General features: G+C 34.9%; 1 protein-coding gene across 7 annotated transcripts in view; it reads left to right on the forward strand.

Annotated features, from left to right (window-relative positions):
* The window catches only part of Erbin (erbb2 interacting protein), a 134,513-nt gene that overhangs the window by 43,375 nt on the left and 77,855 nt on the right, over positions 1 to 13,283 (forward strand). For 6 of the 7 annotated variants that reach the window (XM_047554839.1, XM_047554843.1, XM_047554841.1 and 3 more), the window contains exons 2-3: positions 5,167 to 5,214; positions 10,971 to 11,168. In XM_047554839.1, coding sequence (XP_047410795.1) covers positions 10,980 to 11,168 — 189 coding nt within the window. In that variant the 5' untranslated portion in view covers positions 5,167 to 5,214; positions 10,971 to 10,979. Of the gene's footprint in view, positions 1 to 1,368; positions 1,470 to 5,166; positions 5,215 to 10,970; positions 11,169 to 13,283 lie in introns of all 7 variants that reach the window. The other variant, XM_047554840.1, reaches the window with a different exon arrangement.

Raw genomic sequence — 13,283 nt, forward strand, 5'->3', positions numbered from 1 at the left:
ACTAGGATTTTTGTCAAGAATGGATGTGAACACTTAATTGGATGATCTTTGGTATTTGTTGAGAAGATCTGTTTTTCCCCTTTGCATTTCTTTATGTGATGTAAGTTATTGGATTTTTCTCATTTTTATTCATGATGGCATTCCTAGAATCAGTTCTCCTTAGTTATGTTCTAATGCTGCTAAAGTTACTTTATAATTTAGGATTTTTTTGTTAATTGTTCAAGCTGACCTCAGACTCAGAAGTCTGACTGATTCTTCCACCTCTCCTCCCCAAGTACTTGGGACTACAGGGTACATAACCAGGTCTAGTTCTAATTCAGGGTGTTTTGAAGTTTTCTGGAGTCCAGGTGTTACATGATTCCTTTATGCTAACTTTGAAAGATGTTGGTATTAGAGTTATACTGAATTTGTAATATGAATTGGAAAGTTTTCTTTCTTGTGAGTCTTGAACCATGTGATCAAATTACAGTACTTGGAAGTTTGCAAATCCTTAGGTGCCTATTGTTTTTTGGAGAAGTAATTTTGAAATACTTATCCATGACTGAATGACTGCCTGCCTGCCTGCCTTTAATTTTTCCCTCCCTTCCTTTCTTCCCTTCCCGTACTAGGGATTGAACCTAGGAGTACTATACTACGGAACTACATTTCCAGCCCTTTTTAATTTTTAAAGTTTAATTAATTAATTTTTTGCGGTTCTGGAGATTGAACCTGGGGCTATCCCTTCCCCTTTTATTATTATTTAAAAATTTTTGAGGCATGATCTCACTAAGTTTGCCCAGGCTGGCCTTGAACTTGTGATCCTCTTGCTTCGACCTCTAGAGTAGCTGGGATTATAGGCATGCAGCACTGCACCTGGTCATGGTTTTTATTTTTTGAGAAAATTTTATAAAATGAAATGTGAGCTTACATTGTCTCTTGGATTTAGTAATACGCAGGCCATTGGTGACCTTTGAAGAATAGTTTTCATAGAAACAGTGTGACAAAGATGTGATTGGAGTGGATTTAAGGTTAATTGGTAGAATAATTGAAGACAGTGAATGTGGACAACTTTTTTGAGAAGTTTTGTCACGAAGAAGAGAGTTAAGACTGGTGACTGGAAAAACATGTTTTCTGGAGTAGTTCTTTTTAAAATAGAAGAATAATATGTACCTGCTTGTTGGTATAGCTTATGGTGAAAATCAATTGTTCCTTAGAGTTGTTTGTTTGTTTTTCATAGTGCTGAAGATAAAACTGAGGGTCTTCCACAGGCTAGAGCACATGCTCCACTACTAAACTATATCCCAGTCCCACTTGAGACTTTATTTATAGACTTAACATTGCCCTTGATAAGATACTAATTTTTGATCATCCTGTTTTGTTCCCATCAAGCTTTCCTAGATTGTACTTAATGAATTTGTGATGGAAAGGAAGTTTTTACAAGTTACTAACAAAGTAAAGGATATTGGGAATTACTCTAGTAAGTGAAGAAGGTAAGTGAGGGAATGCATGTAAGGAAGTTACTCCTGTCACAGGATTGTCGGTAGTGGGAAGCATTTGGAACAAATTAAAAAAAAAAAAAAAAAAAAAAAAAGAATACATTCAAGACTGTATGAGAAAGCTGTAGATTTGAAATGTCATGATTTAACATCCCTCCCACATTAAGCAACAATATTATGAATATACATGTTTGTGTTACACATTGCCACATGTTTGTCTCTGTATACTGTTTTAGTTGACTTACTGAAAATAAACCAGACAGTTCCATTCTAGGAATGGATGGAATTTGCCCACAGATACTTCTTTTTTGCTCTGTTTCACCTTCTCCAAGTTTGGTTACAAACTATTTTGAGCTGTTTCTTTTATCATTCCCTCCCACCTCTTCCTCCAGATTATAGAATGAGTGCAACTCTTTTAAGAGTTAATTATATCTGTGGAAAGACCTTTTACATAAAAAATAATTTGAGGAACTCCTGTTCCTTAAATTATGTTGGTCCTCCTCAACTGAGGTAGAGGAGAATTCTGTAGGTGACTCCTCTATCTTGACCAACTTTCTTCCACAAAGGGGTGTGAGACTGGGTATCTTCCATGAGAGTACTTTTTCTATAAATTGAATGGCTTAATCTATACTGGCAATCTACTGAGACTTCTACTTCTAATTAGGATAGAGGAGGACATGAGACCTTTGTGTCTGGTAATAAAAACCTGAAAAGTGTAAAAATCACACAAAAAACATGGCTAGCAAAAATTGGTGGAGGGACTGGGGTTATGACTCAGTAGTAGAACACTTGCCTAGCATGTGTGAGGCACTGAATTTGATCCTTAGCACCACATAAAAAATAAAAATAAAAAAAGGTATTGTGTTCATCTACAACTAAATAATATATTAAAAAAAATGAGTGAATCCAAGAAAGAGTTAGTGATCTGAATTCGAGAGATACATAAGTCCTGTATAGGTGACTTAGCAGTTTCTCTACCTGGGGAGAGTCACCTGTTAGGGGTATAGGTAGATGGAGGAGTAGGAATGACATAAATGGGAAGACAGTGAAGGGATGAAAATAAATTATTTGATGCTCGAATGACCTTCTGGACTTTAGGGAAGGGATGAGAATCCAACAGAGACCCAAAATCAGAATGAAATAATTCAGCCTAATCATTCCATTTACCTTCCCCCCTTGGATTTTTGCCAAGAAGAAGCAGTATAGCAGGGAGTTGAAAAGTGTAGAGAAATTATATACTATTTATATACTCCAATAATGGATCTTTTTTAATACATATGAAAATATAATGTACTAATCTTTAAAAACCTTTGCAGTAACTTTTCTATGCTCATATGAATATACAACCAGTGTAACAGTGTAACTGTACATCACATTCATTCACAAGAATGGGATCAAAATTATAATGGGTTGCACCCCATGTATGTATAATATTGGTCAAAATACACTGCACTGTCATGTATATCTAAAAACAATAGCAACAATGATAAACCTTTATAGTGATTTTACTTTTCAGTTCCAAAATGGGTATTGAACTCGGGGGCCTTTTACCACTGAGCTACATCCATAGTCCTTTTGTTTTTTATTTTTGAGACAGTCTTGCTAAGTTGCTGAGACTGGCAGCAACTTGCAGTCATCCTGCCTCAGTCTCCCAAGTCACTGGGATTACAGGTGTGCACCACCATGCCCAGCTACTTTTCAATTTTTATAGTAATTCTCAAACTGAGACTTTAGTCAAAATAATCCCCAATAGAGAATGGAGAGAGTTAAAGGATGGTGGCTTTGATATAGATCAACTAAGAATGACTGTGTATTTATTGGCTATTGTTGACACTGTGTTTAAAAAAACAAACAAACAAGGAATCACATGGACATTTTATGATAAAGAATGTTGAGTTTTATGCCTAATATACTAGATCAGAACCTCTAGGGAGAAGGTGTGGTAATTTGTACTTTTGAAAAATAGTGAGTGAATTTTATTCAGCTAGTTGCACAGTTATCCCTGAGTTCCATTTTGTTCTGTTTTCTTCCTCAGTTTAGCCACTTTTTCCTCCCCAGTGGTGGAAGATTTTGTAAGGGCAATCTATGAGAGGTTGCCCAAATCCTATTCATTAAACTTTATCAGCTAGTTGTGATATGCAGTCCTAGGTACTGGAGAGGCTGAGGCAGGAAGATCACAAGTTTGAGACCAGTTTGAACCACTTACTGAGACCCTGTCTTAAATAAAATTAAAAAGGGCTGGGGATATAACTCAGTGGTGTAGTGCTTGCCTAGTATGTGTGAGGTCCTGGGTTTAATTCCTAGTACCACCACTGGGGGAAAAATCAGTGAGTTCTCTCTGCCACATTATTCCCCATGTGCCTACAAATCCACTGTTGTATTTTTTGATTCATATACTGCTTTGGCAACTGGTCTTTTTTTCAGGTCCTTTGTAGCAAAACTACCTGAGATATATGTTTGTTGTATCCAGTCCTCCCTCCCCTCTTTCCTTCCTTCATTCCCTTGCTTCTTGTGGTGGTGCTAGGGATTGAACCCAGGGCCTCCTGCATGCTGAGCAGGACCTCCTCTTCTGAGGTAGTTCCTCAGTTTCTGCTCTTCTTTGAATGCCCTCCAAAGTTTTGCTTGTCCAGTAGAAATGGTCTTGTGAAAATGATGAGTGCTCTTTATGTTATTACACAGCAGCAATTCTAAGTCTGTATTAACAGAATTTGTTAATTCCTTCCTCCTCAAAACATTTTTTTCATTTGACTTTAGGATATCACCTATTTTTTGGGGTGGGAGTTCTCTTGCCTCTCAACCGCTACTTTTCAGTATCTTTTGCTGTTCTTATCACTTTTTTTCTGACCCCTAATTTCATAATGTCTTAGGGCTCGTTCATTGGGTCTTTTTTCTGTCTACCCTCATATTCCTGATGATTTCAATCCAATTTTATTGCTTTAAATAGAATCTATAAGCAGATGATTTTCAAATTAATATCCTCAGCTTAGATCTTTCCTTACATTTTTGCATACCCTATTTAGCTGCCTACTTAGGATTCACTAAGGTATTTTTCAGCCATTTCAAACTAAAGTTTCTGACAAAAACATCTCATAACTCTTACTTCCAACCTTTTCCTACTATCTTATTCCATTTTAGTTTATTTGCAGCTCCATTCTACCAAGCTATCACATCATCTGTGAGTATATTGAATGACAAAAGATTTAGTAACCATCTTTGCTTCTTATATACAAAAGATAATTTCATGTGGTGTGCAGTATATGGAGCAGTTGTGGAGAAGGTTAAATAATGTAGTAGTCCTAAATCAATTAGTGCATAGATTAATAGGTTGATATATTCAGGGTGACTGTACAACTCTGAAACATATTCATGGATATCACTGAACTTTCAAGAAACAGATTGTTCATATTTATATGGATATTTATTTACATATATATTTACATATGTGTATGTTTGTGCATGTGTATACTTTTTATTAAGACCCTTTGGCGTTTAAGCTGTCTCTCTTTGAAATGTATTTCAGTTTGGTTATTTGGTCCTATTTTCAGTTTATAATGGTCAGTTTTTAGAATATCAGTTTTTTTGGATGTTAATTAGGAATTAGAGATGTTCCTTATAGTTATAGAGATTCATTTTTATTGTTTTGATTCTTTTTCCTTTATTGTTAATTTTTATTCTTTTTTGCTTTCTGTAGAATGTTGGTTCAATTAAGAAACATCAGGGAGACAAATTCAACCCAGTGGTAAGTAGCTTTAGTTTCTTTTGTTAGATAGTTTTCTGCATATTATGTCCTGTAGTTTGATTCTTTTTCCTCCATATTAATTATAAGATTCTTAGCCTCTACAATGTTGCTTCTGATTAATAAAATAGTTCTTCTCTTCTTAAAAGTCAAATTAACATTGCCATGATCAGTTGCTGTTCAGGCTTGACTGTCTCTCTGTGGATTACTTCCTTGTATTGTTGTGTAAGAGGTAATACAGTGTGTTATTGTGTAAGGAATAACAAAATGGATTATTGTGTAAGGTAGGATCTCTGGGAATTTTTACCCATTTACTTTTGTTTTTTTGTATTGTACTTTCCCCTCTGGACTCAAGGATTAAGGTTTTTCTACCTTTTAAAAAAATGGTTCTTTTTAGATACATGTGACAGTAGAGTACCTTTCTCTGTTTTAATCCGTTTTTATCCTGTACCACTTCCATCTGCAGGTGTGTATAGAATTGGGGTCCATTTTTCTATTGGCTCTAGGCCTGCTGAATTTAATCTGTGGTCTAAAATTATGGTGGCACATGTTTATAGTCCCGGCTATTGAGGGGATTGATACAGGAAAATCACATAAGTGTAACATTTCAAGGCCAGCCTGGATCAGCATAGTGAGACCTGTCTCAAACAAAGCAAAACTGAATTTAATTTGGGGTCTAAAGTGTTCACCTCATAACTTCTATCCACAGAGAATTTTCTTTTGAGTTGTAATCTCTATGCAGCTTCTTAGAGCCAAGTGTCTATCTAATCTTCCCTTTCTGAATTCATTGTCCTTTGTAAGTTCTACAACTTCTGTCCACCTGTTTGCAACATGATTTGCTCTCAGATAAATCTTGCAGGTTTTTCATTATCGTTATAATTGCTTTAACCTGAAATTTACCTTATACCTCAAGTATCTGATGTCACACTCTTTTAAATCACATATATTTAATAATAACATTTGATGTCCTTTATTATTAGAAATTCTGTTCTGAAATTCAGGATTTTCTAGGCCATATTTTCCAATTTTTTGGATACTGTCAAATCATAATCAGGCACAGTGGAGCACACCTGTAATCCCAGTGCCTTGGGAGACAGAGGTAGGAAGGTTTCAAGTTTAAAGTCAGCCTCAGTAATTTAGTGAGGCCCTAAGCAACTCAGCAAGACCCTCTTAATAAAATATAAAAAAAGGGGCTAGGGATATGACTTAGTGGTTAAGTGCCTCAGAGTTTAATCCCTAGTACCAATAAATAAATAAAAATAAAACTATGTAAGTACGTACATGCAGTAGTTATGATGTGCTAGAATCATAGTTTGAGACATTAAAATAGCTCTGTGCAATAGAACTTTCTGTGGTAATGGACATATTCTGTATTTGTTTGGTCTACTCTGGTAAGCCACCAGCCACATGTAGCTGTTGAGCATTTAAAATGTAGTTAGTGTAACTGAGAAATTTTATTTGATTAACTGTAATATTAAGCTTAAATAGTTACATGTGTGACTACCATACTGGGCAGTGCAGATAGAATTCTTCCTATTGTTCTAAATGCACTCCTAACTCAATATTAGTGATATTCTTAAAATGTATAGAATGAGAAATTTTATACCCATTTTCAGAATTTTAAAGATGAACTGTTTATTCCTATTGGTAAAACATGCTTTTGTACAACATGGATTGTTAGTAAGTGTGCAGTAAGCTTTTCTGGATATTTATTTTCTGACAAGAGTTTAGGTGGAAACTTTTTTTCACCCACTGCGGTTCTGGAGATGGAATCTAGGGCCTTGCATGTGGTAGGCAAGTGTTCACTACTATATTCCCAACCCTAGATAGAAACATGTAATGTTTGGCATCATAGTTTTTTTTTTTCATAAATCCTGAAGTATATAGCAAATATCCATTAATATTTGAATTGTTTTGAGGACTTGAGTTCAATAAGTCCTCAGTGGAAAAATGGAGATGATAATGTGTCATAGAAAGTTGTAGTGAGGATGAAATGAGTATATGCATATAGTTTACCTAAAGATTTTAGCACAGTGCTGGACATTTGGTGATTGAGTAAAGTCAGATTTTAAAGAAGATTGCAAGGGAAATATTTATCCTACCTGTTGTCAAACACTCGTGTATGATACATAATTTGAAGAAGAGTTTGTGCCATGCCATACAGAGCCGTATTGAAGGCATAAGGGCAAATCAGTAATACTGGTCTTGTTTTTATTTAAACATTTCACATTTTGATCGTAAATGGATTACTTTAAAATTGTATTAAGGTATTTATTTTGATTACTGAGTCTTTTGACACCACCTTACATTATCGGCCTGAGGCCTTATTGACTTTAACTTAGGTTTGACCCTGGTTTAGGAGTAATTTGATACTGAGTAGGGTAAGAATTTATCATTTGTGTACAAAGAGTTGATAACACTGATTATGATTCATTCTTACTTATTAGAGTAGGTCTTTCTTTGCTCATATAATCTTAGCCTAGTTGGAATAACCTGTGCGCATACATTGTATACTTTGTGAAACTGGCCTTGAGAATTTCCACTAATTCAAGATCAGCTTTTTCTCTCAGTTAATTTGAAGTATGTAATTTATTTAAGCAAATTTGTGTTCCAGTGTGCAACCTTAAGCATATTTCAGACCTGTAAACTCCGTAGAAAGACTTTAAGGCTAATATTTGATTGAAACAACATATTATTGTGGTATATGGGAATTTTCATATGGGAGAATCATAGGGAAGTTAAATGGTGACTGATCCCTGATAGCTGGTTAGGAAAACTGAAAATGTTTTTACATTTCTGCTTCCTACTCAAAACTGCACATAATCAAGCTAAGAAACACAGAATTCTTTTTTATTTTCTTATTTTATTTCGTTATTTGTTCTTCATATATGTATGTCTATATATATAAACTGTGTTTTGACATCTTATATATACATATACATATAACTTATTCTAATTAGGAAGAAACAATTCTTTTTTTTTAAATTTTAATTTATTTTAATTGTAAACAAATGGGATACATGTTGTTTCCGTTTGTACATGGAGTACAACCATTTGCATAATCATACATTTACATAGGGTAATGATGTTTGATTCATTCTTTTAATTTTTACATCCCCCCACCCCTCCCACCCCTCTTTTCCCTCTATACAGTCCCTTCTTGCCCCCCTCCTACCCCCCATTATGTGTCATCATCTGCTTATCAGTGAGATCATTCGTCCTTTGGTTTTTTGAGATTGGCTTATCTCACTTAGCATGATATTCTCCAATTTCATCCATTTGCCTGCAAATGCCATAATTTAATTATTATTTATAGCTGAGTAATATTCCATTGTATATATATACCACAGTTTCCTTATCCATTCATCAATTGAAGGACATCTAGGTGGTTCCACAGTCTGGCTATTGTGAATTGAGCAGCTATGAACATTGATGTGGCTGTATCTCTGTAGTATGCTGATTTTAAGTCCTTTGGGTATAGGCCAAGGAGTGGGATAGCTGAGTCAAATGGTGGATGCATTCCAAGTTTTCTAAGGAATCTCCACACTACTTTCCAGAATGGCTGCATTAATTTCAATCCCCACCAGCAATGTATGAGTGTACCTTTTTCCCCACATCCTCGCCAACACCTATTGTTGCTTGCATTCTTGAGAATTGCCATTCTAATTGGGGTGAGATGGAATCTTAGGGTAGTTTTGATTTGCGTTTCTCTTATTACTAAAGATGGTGAACATTTTTTCATGTTTGTTGATTGCCTGTAGATCTTCTTCTGTGAAGTGTCTGTTCATATCCTTAGCTCATTTGTTGATTGGGTTATTTGTATTCTTGGTGTAGAGTTTTTTGAGTTCTTTTTAGATTCTGGAAATTAGTGCTCTATCTGAAGTATGAGTGGGAAAGATATTCTCCCACTCTGTAGGCTCTCTCTTCGCATAGCTGATAGTTTCCTTTGCCGAGAGAAAGCTATTTAGTTTGAATCTATCCTAGTTATTGATTCTTGCTTTTATTTCTTGTGCTATGGGAGTCCTGTTAAGGAACTCTGATCCTAAGCCAACAAGTTGAAGATTTGGACCTACTTTTTCTTCTATAAGTGCAGGGTCTCTGGTCTGATTTCAAGGTCCTTGATCCATTGTGAGTTGATTTTTGTGCAGGGTGAGAGATAGGGGTTTAGTTTCATTCTGTTGCATATGGATTTCCAGTTTTCCCAGCACCATTTGTTGAAGAGGCTATCTTTTCTCCCTTGCATATTTTTGGCCCCTTTGTCTAGTATGAGAAAATTGCATTTATTTGGGTTTATGTCGTGTCCTCTATTCTGTACCATTGATCTTCCTATTTTGGTGCCAATACCATGCCGTTTTTGTTACTATTGCTTTGTAGTATAGTTGAAGTTCTGGTATTGTGATACCCCCTGTTTCATTCTTCCTGCTAAGGATTGCTTTAGCTATTCTGGGTTTCTTATTCTTCCAGATGAATTTCATGACTGCTCTATTTCTGTAAGGTACGTCTTTGGGATTTTAATTGGAATTGCATTGAATCTGTATAGCACTTTAGGTAGTATGGCCATTTTGACAATATTAATTCTGCCTATCCAAGAACATGGGAGATCTTTCCATCTTCTAAGGTCTTCCTCAATTTCTTTCTTCAATGTTTGGAAGTTTTCATTGTAGAGATCTTTTACCTCTTTGGTTAGATTGATGCCCAAGAATTTTATTTTTTTTGAGGCTATTGCAAATGGAGTTGTTTTCCTCATTTCCCTTTCAGCTGTTTCGTCGCTTCCGTATAAAAATGCTTTAGATTTATGCGTGTTGATTTTATAACCTGCTATTTTGCTGAATTCATTGATGAGGTCTAGAAGTTTTCTGGAGGAGTTTTTTGTATCCTCTAAATACAGAATCATGTCATCCGCAAATAGTGACAGCTTAAGTTCCCCTTTTCCTATTTGTATCTCTTTAATTTCTTTAGTCTGCCTAATTGCTCTGGCTAGAGTTTCGAGGACAATGTTGAATAGAAATGGTGAAAGAGGACATCCCTGTCTTGTTCCTGTTTTTAAAGGGAATGGTTTTAGTTTTTCTCCATTAAGAATGATGTTGGCCATGGGCTTAGCGCAAATAGTCTTTACAATGTTCAGGTATATTCCTACTATCCCTATTTTTTCTAGTGTTTTGAGCATGAAGCGGTGTTGTATTTTGTCGAACGCTTTTTCTGCGTCAGTTGATATAACCATATGATACTTAACCTTAAGTCTTGACATGATGGATTACGTTTATTGATTTACGGATGTTAAACCATCCTTGCATTCCAGGAATGAACCCCACTTGATCATGGTGCACGATTTTCTTAATATGTTTTTGGATACGATTTGCCAATATTTTGTTAAGGATCTTTGCATCTATATTCATCAAGGATATTGGTCTAAAATTTTCTTTCTTTGATGTGAAACAGAATTCTTAAAGTCAGTAATTAAAGAAAAATCTTTGTTGTATTAGATTGTTTCTTTTAAAGAACTAAGAAGCACTCATAAAGCAGTTTTAGTAGAAACATATAAATTGTTGCTGTATGGATTGTTGGATGAAGTATTAAAGTACTTTTGTCTAATTTGAAATCCAATAGATATAAATGTGTATACTAAAGCAATGTTAAATAGACTCCATTGGTATGTAGTAGGGGGATTGTTATCTGTGACAAGAATTGTAATAAGTGAATTAGAAAACTTGTTAGTTATGTATGTTTTAATCAAATTTATTTCTATTTGAATATTACAGTATCTAAAAATGACTACAAAACGAAGTTTGTTTGTGCGGTTGGTACCATGTCGCTGTTTACGAGGGGAAGAAGAGACTGTCACTACTTTGGATTATTCTCATTGCAGTTTGGAACAAGTTCCCAAAGAGATTTTTACTTTTGAAAAAACTTTGGAGGAGCTCTATTTAGATGCTAATCAGATTGAAGAGCTTCCAAAGGTATGATAATACAATCTTTCAAGAATTATCTGTGAAGATTGCTTTGCCTTACAAATTCGATATTCCTTATGTTGCCATAATTCTACCTATATATATATATATATATGTATTTCCATTTTTTAATTTGCCCTAAATCATGCAACACAATTATATTTTTTCAAAATAGATTTTTTTAACAATGTAACTTTAAAATTTTTTTTTTAGATGTCGATAGAACTTTATTTTATTCATTTATTTATTTGTGGTTCTGAGAATCGAACCCAGTGCCTCACACATGCTAGGCAAGCGCTCTACCACTGAGCCACAACCCAAGCCCCTCGAAATAGATTTTTAAACTTCAGATTAATTGCTTGAATACTTGTGTAGATAACAAAAATTTGCATCGAACTATTCTTGGAATCCATCTTTTTGACTCCCTTTAATATGCTCAGGAGGCCCAGTTTGCTCTGCTGTGCAGATACTGGAAAATCTATAGGGAGTACACTGGGTACTTTGAAAACCAGGAAATGCTTAATGCCAAGATGGCAGATTAGAGGAAGGCTACATTTCCAGTTGCTCTGTGGCTCAGGATATAAAGAGCTGGACTACTTCTGGGACACTACAAGTTCACAACATAGATAGATACTCGACTGCTCAACTAAACTCAGTCAAAAGACAGTGTATCTTGCTCCACACACAAGTTAACAACACTCAGGCTTCAACTATATTTAAAGAATAGAAGAGGTAAAAACCTAAACTAATAACTAGACCCCAAGTAGGAATAAATGGTGTAGACCCTCAGCTCCTACTCACAGACATCTACTTCCACAGCAAAAGCAGTTAACATGAAGACTGTAAATATCACACCTGTGAGGTGTCTCAGTCTAGATCACTCTAGAACACTTTGGTAAGAGAAGGCCTTATCCTCAGAAGGGCAACACATAAGAGTGGAAGAGAAATCCATCTCATAAGATGCATAAAATCCAACACAGGAGTATAAGAAATAGGAAAAAAACAAGGTAAACTGACATCTCCTAAAGTTCATAATTTATCAGCAACTTAATCCAAAGATAATGAAATGAATGAAAGATAAGAAGTTCGAAAGAATGATAAAAATGATCAATGAATTTAAAGAAAACAAAAAAAAACCAATGAATTAAGGAAGTCAGTACAAGATATGAGAAATTCAATAAAGAGATGGAGATATTAAAAAAGAAACAAAAATCTTGGAAGTGAAAGACCCAACAAATCAAATAAAATGTTCAGTTGAAAGTTTCTAATAGAGTAGACCTTGCCGAAGACTGAATCTCAGAGTTCAAAGACAGAGTGGCCATTCTTAATCATTTAGATAGTATTAAAGAAAAGAAAATAAGTAACCATGATCAGAATATACAGAAACTCTGGGACAACATTTAAAAGATCAAATTTATGAATCATTGAAATTGAGGATGATTTTGAGATGCAGGCTAATAGAGTGGATAATCTATTCACGGTGTCAGAAAATTTTCTAAATCTTGAGAATGAGGTGGACATCCAGATGCAGAAGGCATTCAGAACCCCAAATAGGCAAGATCAAAAAAGAACCTCTCCATGACACATTATAATTAAAATACAGAATGAGGATAAAATTTTAAAAGCCTCAAGAGAAAAACATCACGTTCACATTTAGAGGCAAATCATTTGGAATTACTTCTGTTTTTTCAGCACAAACTCTAAAAGCCAGCAGGACTTGGAATGATGTGTTAAGCCCTGAAAGAAAATAACTATCAATAAGATTGCTATATCCAGCAAAGCTATCCTTAGAATTGAAGAAATAAAAACCTTCTGAGATATGCAGAAACTAACAAAAAATTCATGACTACTAAGCTAGCACTGCAGAACTTAAAGAAATACTCCACACAAAGGAAATAAAAAATAAGCCCCAGGCTGACAAATAAGCCAATTTCATTTGAGGGCTAGCTAAGCAAATGAGAAACAGGACCGAACTAAACATTAGAAATAAATCAAAATGGCAGGAATTAATAAAAATCTCTGTAATAACATTGAATGTAAATGGTCTGAACTCTCCAATTAAAAGATATAGGCTAGCAGAATGAATTAAAAAACAAGACCCAACTATATGTTGTTTGTGAGAGA

This window comes from Sciurus carolinensis, chromosome 6 (genome assembly GCF_902686445.1).
Source record: "Sciurus carolinensis chromosome 6, mSciCar1.2, whole genome shotgun sequence".
NCBI lineage: Eukaryota > Metazoa > Chordata > Mammalia > Rodentia > Sciuridae > Sciurus > Sciurus carolinensis.